Genomic DNA, 15,150 nt, shown 5'->3' on the forward strand with positions numbered 1-15,150 from the left:
AAGTGACGCAGTGCCAAATTGTAAAAAGTGCTCTGGTCAGGAAGGGGGTAAATCCTTCCGGGCCTGAAGTGGTTAATATGAGTACTTAAAAACTTAGCTTGGGAATTTTTAAAAAGAATCTCCTTAAGAGGAAGACATTTTTTAGTTTTGTATTTGAAAGTTAAGGTTCGGACTTCATGTATGGCTTGTACATTTTTGTAACAAATAAATGTGATTCAGTTTTTATAATTTTTTAAATTTAGCTTTACAATGCAGTCAACTCCATGTAAAACCACTAGATGGCATTTGTGGTTTATAATTAAACTCAGATCTAATGGTAAACAAGGGGGATCAACTGAAAGTGAAGAATCTGGAGCATAATAACCAATCAGGTTTGAAAATGAAAACTAGTTGATTTGTTGCCCCCTTGTTTTAATAAATTACCCTTAAGGAATCAAATATGTTAAATTTTTTTCAATTAAGTGACAGCAGTTGATGTTCAAATTAGTATATTTATTGGTCATTTACACTTGTGGTTGGGGGGTCGTAAAATCAGGAGGTTGAGCTGCGTTTTCTGCTCCCTCTTAAACTGCAGGGTGTACTGTACACATGCCACAGCTGTGATGCTTTTTTCATGTTTGAACATGACACATTAAAATGAATGGGCCTGCTCTGCTGGTACGTCATTTACAGGTTTAAAACAGGAATGGTCAAATGCCTCAGTGAAAAGTGATCCATCTTGGATCACATTTTAGAGGATAGGAAAGCACCGGTGTATGTGTAAGCCTAGCCTTACTTAGATATTGCATACAAGTGATTATTTTCGTAAGTAGCAGTTACATAGATTGTATTTTCTATTCAATGTTGTTTGGAATGTTTTGCTTGGGGAGAAAGAGAGAAATTTACCAGGGGACAGCAAAGCATACATAATTTAGGTGCTAAGAGCATGTGCTGCATGGCATGATATACAGAGTGCAGAGATCAGGATTTCGTTACATACCTCTTATAGTTTTATATGTTCCATTTTAATAACCACTAGACTGTACTCCTGAATGCTGCACTCTGTACGATGGGTTGTACGTTACATACGTCTGAGCCCTGCACTCTGTACGATGGGTTGTACGTACGTGGAATGGGAACTAGATGACCAGAGCAGCAATGTAACTGGCAAACAGTGCCTGACTGCTGTAAAGGCAAAAAAAAAAAGCTTATATCAGTCAGTAGCATAGATATAGATAGCAGAGAAGGAAAGGTTGCAGAGAGACATCCGCTGGTGGCTGGTGGAAATGCATGCTGCTGGCCACTGTGTCATTGGCAGGTAAAATGTGGAAATAGTCCATTTGTGATAAGATGATTGTAATTACCACAAAGAAAACGAGCCACGTGATATAGTGGGTATTGCAGGATAATACAAACATTGATATAAATGTTTTCCTTTACAGCTGGAGAGCCAAGGAAAAGGTTCCTTTACTAAAATATTTCATGGGATACGCAGGGATTCAGATGGAGAGGAAGAACGTGAAGTAGATGTATTGCTTAAAGTACTTGATGCATCCCACCAACATTATCAAGAGGTATGACCCCATCTTGCTAAAAATATAATAAAAAGAAATATGACAATCCATAATGCCATGGCATTTCCTGACACTGATTTCTGGTACTAACCGCCTGATAAGTGCTCCATTACTGTTTCACAAACATAACTATACATAACTATACAACTATACAAACATAACATACAATATGTAAGTGATGTGCCATAAACTGTGATTGCATTGTAATTACAATTCTATGACCCATTGCTGTCACACTGGTACGACATGACAGTCGTACCACTTTGGATCCGACTTTGCCCCGTGACTTAAAGTCCGACTTGCGTCCGACTTCAATGAACAGGGATCAGACTTTGATCCCAGACAATACTAGGCACTGTATCTGGTATGAATCTTTAGGGGGAACTCCACGCCAAATTGAACAAAAAAAAAAAACCCGACATGGGTTCCCCCTCTAAGAGCATACCAGGTCCTTCGGTCTGGTATGGGTTTTAAGGGGAACCCCTACACTGAAAAAACGGCGTGGGGGTCTCCCCAAATTCCATACCAGACCCTTATCCGAGCACGCAGCCCGGCAGGTCAGGAACTGCACTGAACCGTACCAGGCCGCATGCTGTCAACATGGGGGGGTGGGTGCTTTGGGACAGGGGGGCTGTGCGCCCCCCCCACCCCAAAGCACCTTGTCCCCATGTTGATGAGGACAAGGGCCTCTTCCCGACAACCCTGGCCATTGGTTGACGGGGTCTGCGGGCAGGGAGCTTATCGGAATCTGTAAGTCCCCAGATTCTGGCCCCCCACCCTATGTGAATGAGTACGGGGTACATTCTATACCTACCCATTCACCTAAAAAAAAGTGTCAAAAATAAAACACAGTACACACGTTATTAAAGTAATTTATTAAGGCAGCTCCATCGTCTCTTCCGATCTCTTCTCCCCTCTCTGGCTCTTCTGCCTCCTCCACTGACATCTTCTGCCTCTGTCAGTCTTCTCCCCTCTCCGGTTCTTCTCCGCTCTCTCTCCCGTTCTTCTCCCTATGTCCGTTGTCTTCTGCCGGGTCTCCTCCGCTGTCTTCGTGCTCTTTTGCTCACCCTTTAACCGGTCTTCTCTGCTGTCTTCTTCTTCTGTTCTTCTTCCGATGTTGACGCGACGCTCTCTCCTGCTCTAATGCTGGGTGCGCGGTGTGTCACTACTTATATTGACATGGGGCGGGATCACCGTGTAACGTCATGCGGAGGTCCTGCCCATTATAACGTCACCACCCGGGGCATGCTGGGCGGTGACGTCATAAGAGGCATGCCTCCGGTGACCCCGCCCAGTGCCAATATACGTAGTGGCACACCGTGCACCCGGCATTAGAGCGGAAGAGAGCGTTGAGTCAAAATCGGAAGAAGAACAGAGGGAGAAGACAGCGGAGAAGACCGGACAAAAGAGCGAGCAAAAAAGCAAGACAGTGGAGGAGACCCGGCAGAAGACAGCGGACAGAGGGAGAAGAACCGGAGAGGGGAGAAGAACTGACAGAGGCAGAAGATGTCAGTGGAGGAGGCAGAAGAGCCAGAGAGGGGAGAAGAGATTGGAAGAGACGATGGAGCTGCCTTAATAAATTCTTATATAACATGTGTACTGCGTTTTATTTTTGACACTTTTTTTTAGGTGAATGGGTAGGGGTACAGTGTACCCCATACTCATTCACATAGGGTGGGGGGTGGGGATCTGGGGGCTCCCTTGTTAAATGGGGCTTCCAGATTCCGATAAGCTCCCTGCCCACAGACCCCGGCAACCAACCGCCAGGGTTGTCGGGAAGAGGCCCTTGTCCTCATCAACATGGGGACAAGGTGCTTTGGGGTGGGGGGGGACGCAGGGCCCCCCTGCCCCAAAGCACCCACCCCCCCATGTTGAGGGCATGTGGCCTGGTATGCTTCTGGAGGGGAGCCGCTTGCTCGTTCCCCCCCCCCCCCCCCAGAGTAGGGTCTGGTATGGATTTTGGGGGAACCCACACGCTGTTTTTTCGGCGTGGGGGGTTACCCTTAAAATCCATACCAGACCGAAGGGCCTGGTATGCTCTTGGAGGGGGAACCCATGCCGTTTTTCTTTTTTAAATTTGGCGTGGAGTTCCCCTTCAAGATCATCAGAGCACAAGTCGCATGCCAAAGTCGGATCAGTCAAGACGGTGATTGACTGTGACTCAGTGATATTCAATGGGCTGAAGTAGGATCAAAGTCAGACCAAAGTAGTGCAGGGAGCATTTTCAAAGTTGAACCGACTTGTGTCAGACCAGTTAAGACAGCTCCCATAGGTAAACATTGATTTTCACACGTCATGCGACATGAGCTCCCAATGTCGGATCGTTTGTCGTACCAGTGTGAACCCAGCCTTAGGAGTGGCAGCAACTGTGTCTTTCTGTTATCTCTCATTAAACGGTAACAAAACTGTATCTGAGCAACACACATTGAAAACACTAGTTAAAGTGTAATGAAACCCACAACAGTAAAATCAGCCTGTATATGCAGTAAAGCATGCTTTTTTTTCAAATATAATTTTTATTGAACTTCAGTAAAGGGCAGAATCCAATCATTACAGCAATGACATAAAAATAATTGGGACTGTAATCACATATCTCAAATTATAGTCAACATGTATACAAGGCACATAGTCACAGTAAACGTCAGTAAGCATCAATAGAGAATTTACAGTTGGCTTGCTCATTAGTAACCTTTATCACAGTGGTGACTAATGCGTGATTACACAGAGATAATAAGGTTGCCCAAACTCCATTTACTCTTTTCTTGAATAGTAACAGAGAAGAGGAGAAGAAAAGGGGTAGAATGGGAAGAAACAGAATAGAGAGGGGGGGACAAGGAGATATTGGGAGAGACAACGATGGCTCAGGGCAAAGTAATAAGTAGCTACCCGTATCTTTTAAGCTACCTATGTACCAAAGAGGGCCTTTCCCTCGCCAGAGACAGTAAGCATGTTCCAGAGACTCCAGCTCTTTGTGTATTTCTCACATTTATGTTGCGCTGTGAGGATTAGATCTTCCATTCTATTTATATCCTCAATTTTCCGCAGCCAGTCCATGGTGGTCGATGGGAATTGTTGTTTCCAATGGAGAATAATGCAGGACTTAGCGGTCAAGATGAACAAATGTCTGTAGATGTTGGGCCAGCCGGGTAGCCAAGATCTTAGTAAAGAGTTTTAGGTCGACATTTAAGCGTGAGATGGGTCTGTAGCTGCTGCAAGAAGTAGGGCCTTTACCTTGCCGCACAATAGGCTTTTTATAAGTTTTAGCAGGGATATTTGATACATGTGATAGGAAAAATGCTGGATCATCAGGTATCTTGTATTCTGAATTTTTGAGTGTACGAATATCCACCCAAAAATTTGTCAGTTTAGGGCAGGACCAAAATATATGCAGCAGTGTCCCCCTGCTCCCCTGGCACCATCAACAATGGCCCGAGGTGGCAGGATAGTATTTATGCAATCTAAGGGGAGTGAGGTATCATCTGGTCAATATTTTAAAGTTAGTCTCTTGTATTTTGGTGCAGATTGATGATTTGAGGCAAAACCTGATGTTTTGCGACACAGTAAATACGGTTCAGATCCGTCTCCCAGTGCGCTAAGCAGGGTAGATGCGGCTGTTCTGGGGGTGTATTCAGCAGGGAATATGTCTGGGTAAGGACCTGGGGTAAAGGGTCAGCATCAGAGCAATACTCTTCAAATGTAGTCAACTGACGGGTGAAACTTCGGGGATTGGGGATAGAATGTAGAAAGTGGTGTAATTACACCTCATTCCAGAATGGGAGTTGAAAAGGGCCCGAGGTGTTCATCAACTCCGTTATGGATGGCCACCGCCCTGCCACAATTAATTTAGAGGCATGGTCGCAACTTGAGTGGCGTAGGGTTTGGAAATTTGCGAGTTGAAGGCCTGGTGAATATTGGGGGTGCCCTAAAATTGGGAGCATTGGTGAGTCTTTCTTAATGAGGGAAGCCTGCAGGGAAGCTTGGGAGCTCTGAAGGAGTTTAGTCCCTACTAGCGGATGAGATTTTAGCTCCTGGGGTAAAGAATCATAACACCAGAGTGCACTCTTCAGGGGTATGTTCGTTTGGGCCTGCTCCATTTTTACCCAAAGTTTGGAATCAGAATGGCGTCACCAATCAATGACTCTGCCTTGGTGGATTGCCTGGTAGTACTTCCGCACATCAGGCAGTGCAGACCACCGTATTGTTTCGGTAAACGGGAGGTGGGTTTTTTTTGTGAGCCCAGACAAAATGGGTGAAGTGTGCGTGGGCTTGTTTAAAATAAGAGGGGGGAATCTTAATGGGCAAAGCTTGGAAGAGGTAGAGGTATTTTGGTAGGATGTACATTTTTAGAAGATTGCATCTGCCAAACCAGCAGTGCAGGCCTTTACCCTACATTCACACCTATGCGTTTTTAGTGCATTTTTTAGTTTGCAGAAACGCACTACAGTCCATTTAACTTGGTCTCCTATGGTACTAGTTCACATCTATTCGTTTTGTGGCCGGTGCGTTTTTGGAAAGGGTCGGGGACTTTTTTTCCCGCGATTTGCGGCTAATAGATTTCGATGGAGCTGCAACAGAAACATAAGTGGTGCATTTGTGATGCAATTTTGGGAAAAAAACAATGTGGGGTTCCCCCCAGCTTCATACCAGGCCTTTTGGGTTTAGTATGGATTTGAAAGGGACCCCACCATGCCAAAATAAAAAAAAAAAAAACGGCATAGGGTCCCCCCCAAAATCCATACCAGACCCTTATCCGAGCATGCCGCCCGGCAGGTCAGGAAAGGGAGGGGATGAGCGAGTGCCCCCCCTTCTGAACCATACCAGGCTACATGCCCTCAACATGGCAGGGTACGGGTGCTTTGGGGCAGGAGGGGCTCTGCCCCCCCACCCCAAAGCACCTTGCCCCCATGTTGATGAGGACAAGGGCCTCTTCCCGACAACCCTTGCCTGGTGGTTGTTGGGGTCTGTGGGTGGGGGGCTTATTGGAATCTGGAAGCCCCCTTTAACAAGGGGACCCCATGATCCCGGCACCCCACCCTATGTGAATGGGTATCGAGTACATCGTACCCCTACCCATTCACCAAAAAAGCAGTGAAAAGTAAAAAAAAAAACAAGAGCCCATTTTTGACAATTTCTTTATTAGTAAAATAGCTCTGAGCCACCGTCTCTCCCGATGTCGTCTCTCCCGGTGTCGTTGTCTTCTTCCTCCTCCTCACATCGTCACCGCCATCTTCTTCTTCCTCACCGTCGCCAGTTACCTGCTAAAAAAGAAAAAAAAGCTGGTCTTGTTGCAAAGCTGTCTTCCTCCGTTCTTATGTTCCCTGCTGACATCACAAGGGCGGACACGTGATGTCACAAGGGACGGGCTCTCAGGGCGACGTCATTGGATGGCTACGCCCCATGCCTATATAAGAGTCGCCGGACAGCGGGGAACATAAGAACGGAGGAAGACAGCTTTGCAACAAGACCAGCTTTTTTTTGTTTTTTAGCTGGTAACCGGCGACAGAAAAGAAGAAGAAAAAAGACGGCGACTACGACACGAGGAGGAGGAAGAAGACAACGACACCAGCAGATGACAGCTCGGGGAGAAAACATCAGCGGAAGAAGGCGAGGGCATTGGGAGAGACGACACCAGGAGAGACGACATTGGGAAAGATGGTGGCTCAGAGCTATTTTACTAATAAAGGAATTGTCAAAAACTGGCTCTTGTTTTTTTTTACTTTTCACTGCTTTTTTGGTGAATGGGTAGGGGTACGATGTACCCGATACCCATTCACATAGGGTGGGGGGGCCGGGATCTGGGGGTCCCTTTGTTAAAGGGTGCGTCCAGATTCTGATAAGCCCCCCACCCACAGACCCCGGCAACCAACGCGCAAGGGTTGTCGGGAAGAGGCCCTTGTCCTCATCAACATGGGGGCAAGGTGCTTTGGGGTGGGGTATTTTAATGCAGAGTTTGTCCATTTAAAGCAGAAACTAGATTGTAGTGTTGCTAGGGTGCAGGGGGGATATCGCAACTCCCATAGCTTCCAGTTTGGAGAAATTTTTTTTCAGGTTCGAAAGTGTTCCCTACAAATCAAATTCTCAGAGGAGGTTAGAGAGCAATGTCGCTGGGTTTGACAAAGAGAAAAGTAGGTCTTCTGCATAAGCTGATATCTTGTGTTGTTAGCCTCCAACCGATAACAACTGTATGTCTGGGTTCAATCTAATTTTACAAATTTGCAATGAACTCTTTCACTTCTTCTACAATCTCCTATTGTAGAACTTCACTTCCACTGAGCCCTCAGTCTTTCACTAGACTTACTAATCCACTGTCAGTATCTTCCTCAAGCATCACCCCTGCTTCACCGCTGGGTCCCTGGCTTGGCGGTCACAGATACTCCTCAAGCTTCACCCTTGCTGACACGTTAGGTCCCTAGCTTGGCACTCCACAAGCGTCACCTCTGCTGCTTCAGCTCTCAAGCCTGAGAGCGAATGTCCTGGCAAAAACTGGGATGGGTGGGGAAACAGGAAAGGAATAATAATAACAAACAATACACGTGGTGTACCACATGGAGAAAACATGTATAACATATAAATGAGCGAATGGCAGTACACAAAGAGCAGATAAATATTAGACATTATATACAACTTATGTGTGGCGTACCACCCAAACAGTTGAGGGGAAAATATGAACAATGGCTTTATATCCTAACTATCTATCTAATATATACAGTAATAAAGGGCATGAATAGTTAGCATTATTATCCATGTCGGGTCACTGTCTCTCCTTGTCCAAGGAAAACGCAATGGTGCAGGAACACCTGAAAGAGAAAATAAACAGCAATGCAAATGCATCCTATCCCTATGATAATACAGTGTAATATGTACATCCTCACCCGAAGATGCCACCCCCTTCCACAACTAGTCTACAGAAACTTTCCTTAGCATGTTCTATCAGATATACTCATAACTTGAATAAAGGCTAACTCAGGTTGGCACCGCTCACGCCACCTGGTGACCAGCATAAGAAACAATCCTGGTACATTAATTAGTCCATCATTCAAAGGTAAGGTGAGTATTTGCCCCTTTGTCACAGCTCATTCTACCTAACTAGCTAAGCACCCAAGTTGTCCTAACTAGCTAAGCACCCAAAATGTCCTTGACATTTCACAGTCCATCAAAAATATTTTCACTCGGGTAGAATAATATTTCCCAGCAGTTTCCCTTCTCCTCAGGGATAACTCCGGGGACAGGAGGCATGGCTGCAATCAGGCAACAAGCAGCCAGGCCATAGTGCATAGCATCCTAACTCCAAAAAGCACACATTTGTAAACCACATGGGGTCAGTGAAACACAATTCAACATCTTCTACCAGTAATATCCGGGTTCAGGTAACTTCAAGGCCTCTCCTTTGGCATTTACTCTAGTAATAAAGTGTTGAATGTCCTTCTTGTTTGGCCTACGGATAATCAAACAATCTAAGTTGATTTTGCGACCAAAGCCCCAGGTGTGGAAGTGGGGGAACCCCCTAGGGGTGGGGTTTTAAAGGCACTACCATATCAACAATGTGTAAAAAAAAGATATAAAGTTTATTAAACATAGGAAATACATGTAGTAAAGCAAAAAAATACATTACAAAGGATGCATGGTGTACAAACGTATAGCATAGAATACACAATCCAGAAACCCTACGTTTCGGAGATGGACTGTAGTACCTTCATCAGGGTTTTCATAGGAAGCACAGTGTATCATAGTAGCTAGGCAGGTACAAAAATGCATCCACAATCTTTAAAAACGTGAGGAATAACTGGAGCATGGGGTCCCCCACAAGTCCCGTCGACTGGATAGCACTCAGTATAAGATGAAAAATATTATAAAAAGAAGGGGGGAAGGGAAATGTCCCCCTCCTATCACCCAACAGCCCCGCTGGATTACAAAACAGAACCAGCAGCAAGCTGACACATGTACTGAGGCCCAAAAATGAATTGGAGGATCTAGGTTAGATGGAAGAGGTAACAGACCGGTGGAGACAAGGGAAAAGGCTGCTGCAGGATCTGGAGAGCCACAGGCTGCAAATGGTCACAGTGCAGCAGATATCACAAATATGGGGAATCTCCAGAGAGCGTCATGCCCCTGGTGTGTAGCACTGAAATATACTTTTCAGCTATTTTAAGTGACAGCTTTGGAAAGTCCACCCGCAAAGGGATTCGGAGGAAACTTTGCACCGCTTCCTCTACCCATTGGGTTTCTTTATCCAGGATTTCTTCCTCTAAATGAGCCGGTATATAAGGATACAGATATCTGTATTCCTCAGCCACCTTCTTAATAATGATGCGCTATTGGACAGCCTGGGCATGATCTTAGGGTCTCCGTACCCAGACAGAACCTGCATGTCTGGAGCACGCCGAACTGGGTACCCCGCAACAGTATCGGGTTTGCAATAAAATTTGGTGTCTGAAAGTAGTTCAGAGAGCCAGTCAGATGGGATGTCCGAATGAGAAATGGTGGAGCATTCTTCAGCCGAGAGATAGTTTGGCACTGGCTTTAACCGGCACAACCGTGTTGTCTACCTTAATGGCCACAGGTATCACCTCCCCTACTGGCACACTGCTTTCACCCCTTGCAGGCTTACCCGACTCAGTGACTACGACATCAAAGCAAGCAGGTGGGCCCGACTCGCGGCCTCGAGGAGCGACCGAAGAGCTGGGTCCTGGGGCACCCGTCGAGACAGGAGGAGCAGCTTCCCGCACGACTCGGTGATGACAGGTGGACTCTTGATATAACTCCCAGCCATGATAGCGACATTCTTGTCCCATTCCGCTTGCAGTGTCCGCGGAGGTTGGGCTGGTCAGACTACCTCGAGCAGGGGTTCCCCGCAGCGTCCACAGCGTATCCAAGGCCTCAGATGCGTGGCCAAACCAGAACACTTCCCGCAGATCAGTCCCAAAGCCTCCAGCCGAGTACAGGGCAAGACTACCCTTAGGTGTATACCGCACTCCGGTGTCAGTCAGAACGGTGTTTGACTCACTCAAACCAAAGTCAACAACCGAAGCATACATTTTCCAATCCGGAAGTACAAAAAACTAATGCGCAAAGCCACAGCTAAAACTACACAAAACCAACCTGAACACACCAATTAGAGAGCTGCCAACACAGATAGGTCCACTCAGCCCCCCAATATAAAAGTATTGAAAACAAATATGTGGCGCTACTCCATCCTCTGGTACCAAACAACCTGAAACCAAATCAAATGTAACAATCAGTGATCATAGAATGAGATCAGATGGATAGGTGCTACTCTGTCCTTCAGGGCAAATCTACAGAGACAAGAATGCCAATATTAAAATACTGGGTAACGTACAGTCCTCCTATTGGAAAATAGGTGTATAATAGCACACCTTATGGCCACTCCAAACAGCAGAAGAAGCTCAAAATACAGTGTAGAATTCTAAGTATGCGACTTTCCTACTTAATAAGTGCACCGTGCTTCAAACCAGAAAAAATATAATAGATTATTGTGGATATTATTTTTTCTGGTTTGAAGCACGGTGCACTTATTAAGTAGGAAAGTCGCATACTTAGAATTCTACACTGTATTTTGAGCTTCTTCTGCTGTTTGGAGTGGCCATAAGGTGTGCTATTATACACCTATTTTCCAATAGGAGGACTGTACGTTACCCATTATTTTAATATTGGCGTTCTTGTCTCTGTAGATTTGCCCTGAAGGACAGAGTAGCGCCTATCCATCTGATCTCATTCTATGATCACTGATTGTTACATTTGATTTGGTTTCAGGTTGTTTGGTACCAGAGGATGGAGTAGCGCCACATATTTGTTTTCAATACATTTTCCAATCCGCCATTGCACTTCTAAACTGCGCCATCTTCTCCAACCCACAACCAGGCACACATTGCAGCACTTCCTTATCCTCCTCTGCAGAGCGGGGACTCCTCCCCCTGCCAACGGATTGGTGCAGATACTTTCTGGAAGCTTCAGCGCCCCCACCCTTTTCCTTCTGGAGCACGCCAAATCTGTAATGGAGTCCGTTTTAACCCTAGCAGCGCTGGTGGGAAGTGTCAAAAGACCAGGCTGGTACTCTCCCATAAGCAATGGGACTTGCTGATTCTTCCCCACATTGTCGGAATGCATAATAACACGGTCTATAAGAAGTAGAGATGTTACTTGCCACTTTCCCAAGGACCAGACGAAATCCTGATGTAGCTGTAGCCGGTTGCCGTGGGCGTCTGCTGCGAGGATAACGCCTTTGCCCCACGCTGGGCGCCAAATGTAGCCACCCCTGAGGCCTAATGGTGACCTCCAGGATTAGGGACAGTTGACATCCTTCTGTGTCGAGTGGGTTACAAGGCATGGTGAGTGTAATGCAAAGTAGATTGATGGGCGCCAGACACTTTTTGAATGCAAAGAGATTTATTGTGTCTTAAATAGAACTGTGAGAGAGAGGGTTGGGGCCAGGACACACTTAAGTAAATGCAATGTTAACTGGCAGACTCCGAGACTTCTATAGGTAGACAGCCATGCAGGGAAAGGTAAATAGCCAAACACCACATCTGCATGAGCAGGAACGCTGTCTCCTATGGCAACAGTCTTGTAACAGTTTCTAACAAAAGTTGCAATGAACTCTTTCACTCCTTCTACAATCTCCTATTGTAGAACTTCACTTCCACTGAGCTCTCAGTATTTCACTAGACTTGCCCTGAGCTCTTCCAATTTAGCACTCAGTATCTTCAAGCGTCATCCCAGCTTCACCGCTGGGTTCCTGGCTTGGCACTCACAGATACTCCTCAAGCTTCACCCTTGCTCACACATTAGGTCCCTGGCAAGCGTCACCTCTGCTGTCCCGCTGGGTCCCTACTTGACACTTGCTAAAGTTTTCCAACTTCTTCACCGTCCTCAGCTGGCAAGAAGTCTGCTCTGGTACTGGCCTCAGCTTACTCACAGTGGTCTCCGGTGGTGAGGTGAATGGTCCCTTAGTGGCAACAGCTTCCCCTCTACCTCCGACTACGACTGGTTGGACTGCAAGCTGCAGTCCCAACCTTACGCTGCTCTCTTGCTTCTAGATAGGCTCTCAGACAGCCTAGCAGCCACATGTCCCCAGGATAGGCATTACAACACAAGTCCACCCAGACAGCCATCCAGGTGGCACAGAACCCCGATCACCTGACTCCACCCAAATAAATATGCTCTCCCAGCAGGCCAAGGCACCCAAGAAAATCCCTGCCCATTGGCTGCGACACCCCATTCATTCCTAATCTGTCCTTGCAATGTCCTTGTCTTATCTAATGCCACCAGTAGGGATGAGCTTCGAGTTCGAGTCAAACTCATGCTCGACTCGAACATCGGCTGTTCGCAAGTTCGACCGCACAGCGAACAATTTGGGGTGTTCGCGGCAAATTCGAATACCGTGGAACACTTTAAAAGTCTATGGGAGAAATCAAAAGTGCTAATTTTAAAGGCTTATATGCATGGTATTGTCATAAAAAGTGTTTGGGGACCTGGGTCCTGCCCCAGGGGACATGTATCAATGCTAAAAAAAGTTTTAAAAACGGCCGTTTTTTCGGGAGCAGTGATTTTAATAATGCCTAAAGTGAAACAATAAAAGTGTAATATCCCTTTAAATTTCATAGCTGGGGGGTGCCTATAGTATGCCTGTAAAGGGGCGCATGTTTCCTGTGTTTAGAACAGTCTGACAGCAAAATGACATTTCAAAGGAAAAAAGTCATTTAAAACTACTCGCGGCTATTAATGCATTGCCGGTCCGACAATACACATAGAAGTTCATTGATAAAAACGGCATGGGAATTCCCCACAGGGGAACCCCGAACCAAAATTTAAAATAAAATGACGTGGGGGGTCCCCCTAAATTCCATACCAGGCCCTTCAGGTCTGGCATGGATATTAAGGGGAACCCCGGCCAAAAGTTTTTTAAAAAATGACGTGGGGGGTCCCCCTAAATTCCATACCAGGCCCTTTTTAAATAAAGGAATTGTTAAAAACTGTCTCTTGTCATTTTTAACATTTTTGACAGTTTTTTAGTGAAATGGTACTTTTGTACCCCCTTACCATTTCACACAGGGGGAGGGCCGGGATCTGGGGGTCCCCTTGTTAAAGGGGGCTTCCAGATTCCGATAAGCCCCCAGCCCGCAGACCCCCACAACCACCGGCCAGGGTTGTGGGGATGAGGCCCTTGTCCTCATCAACATGGGGACAAGGTGTTTTGGGGGGCTACCCCAAAGCACCCTCCCAATGTTGAGGGCATGTGGCCTGGTATGGTTCAGGAGGGGGGGCTCTCTCTCGTCCCCCCCTCTTTTCCTGTGGCCTGCCAGGTTGCGTGCTCGGATAAGGGTCTGGTATGGATTTTTGGGGGGACCCCACGCCATTTTTTTTTAAAATTTTGGCGCGGGTTCCCCTTAAAATCCATACCAGACTTGAAGGGTCTGGTATGGAATTTAGGGGGACCCCCACGTCATTTTTTTTTAAATTTTGGTCAGGGTTCCCCTAATATCCATACCAGACCTGAAGGGCCTGGTATGGAATTTAGGGGGACCCCCCCCACATCATTTTTTTTTTTTATTTTGGTTCGGGGTTCCCCTGTGGGGAATTCCCATGCCGTTTTTATCAATGAACTTCTATGTGTATTGTCGGACCGGCAATGCATTAATAGCCGCGAGTAGTTTTAAATTACTTTTTTTCCTTTGAAATGTCATTTTGCTGTCAGACTGTTCTAAACACAGGAAACATGCGCCCCTTTACAGGCATACTATAGACACCCCCCAGGTACGAAATTTAAAGGGATATTACACTTTTATTGTTTCACTTTAAGCATTATTAAAATCACTGCTCCCGAAAAAACGGCCGTTTTTAAAACTTTTTTTTGCATTGATCCATGTCCCCTGGGGCAGGACCCAGGTCCCCAAACACTTTTTATGACAATAACTTGCATATAAGCCTTTAAAATTAGCACTTTTGATTATTCATGTTCGTGTCCCATAGACTTTAACGGTGTTCGCGTGTTCGAACAAATTTTTTTCCTGTTCGCATGTTCTGGTGCGAACCGAACAGGGTTATGTTGGCTCATCCCTAGCCACCAGATACCCGGCCATCTAGTGACAGATGAGAGAAGTGCAGCAATTCCAGAATTGGGGTGAAATCAATTGACCTCCTATCAATTAGCCAAGGCAACTATCACTTGGCAGATAAAATTAGTAGCCATCCTGCCTAAACATCAGGGTTCTACATCTGTTTGCGTAGCAACCCAAGCTCCATCTACAATGTAGGGGAGGGAACGTGTTTGTGGTGTGACTCAGTGGCAAATAATTTGTCAAGGAGCCGAGTGAGTTGTTCACCTCATTCTTGTTTGATCCGTGAACCATGTTTAATGAGTATACCTCTGAGAACTGTTTTGTGAGCTTCCCAGAGAGATCCCGTGTCACAATCTAAGCGATCGTTCCTTTGAAAGTAGAGGTTAAATTCCTTGGACACATCTGCTAATACCTCTGGCACCTGTAGGAGACCTTCATTGAGTCACCAAAAGCAGGGTCTGGAGGAGGACATTCCGGAAAGTGCATACACCAGGGAGATAGGGGCCTGATCAGACCATTTT

At 46.1% G+C, this 15,150-nt stretch overlaps 1 protein-coding gene across 2 annotated transcripts in view; it reads left to right on the top strand.

Annotated features, from left to right (window-relative positions):
- The window catches only part of JAK3 (Janus kinase 3), a 207,916-nt gene that overhangs the window by 124,207 nt on the left and 68,559 nt on the right, over positions 1–15,150 (top strand). For both annotated transcript variants that reach the window (XM_073593259.1, XM_073593268.1), the window contains exon 12: positions 1,422–1,553. In XM_073593259.1, coding sequence (XP_073449360.1) covers positions 1,422–1,553 — 132 coding nt within the window. The remainder of the gene's footprint in view (positions 1–1,421; positions 1,554–15,150) is intronic.

The sequence above is a fragment of the Aquarana catesbeiana genome, linkage group LG01, assembly GCF_042186555.1.
Source record: "Aquarana catesbeiana isolate 2022-GZ linkage group LG01, ASM4218655v1, whole genome shotgun sequence".
NCBI classification, from domain to species: Eukaryota; Metazoa; Chordata; class Amphibia; order Anura; family Ranidae; genus Aquarana; species Aquarana catesbeiana.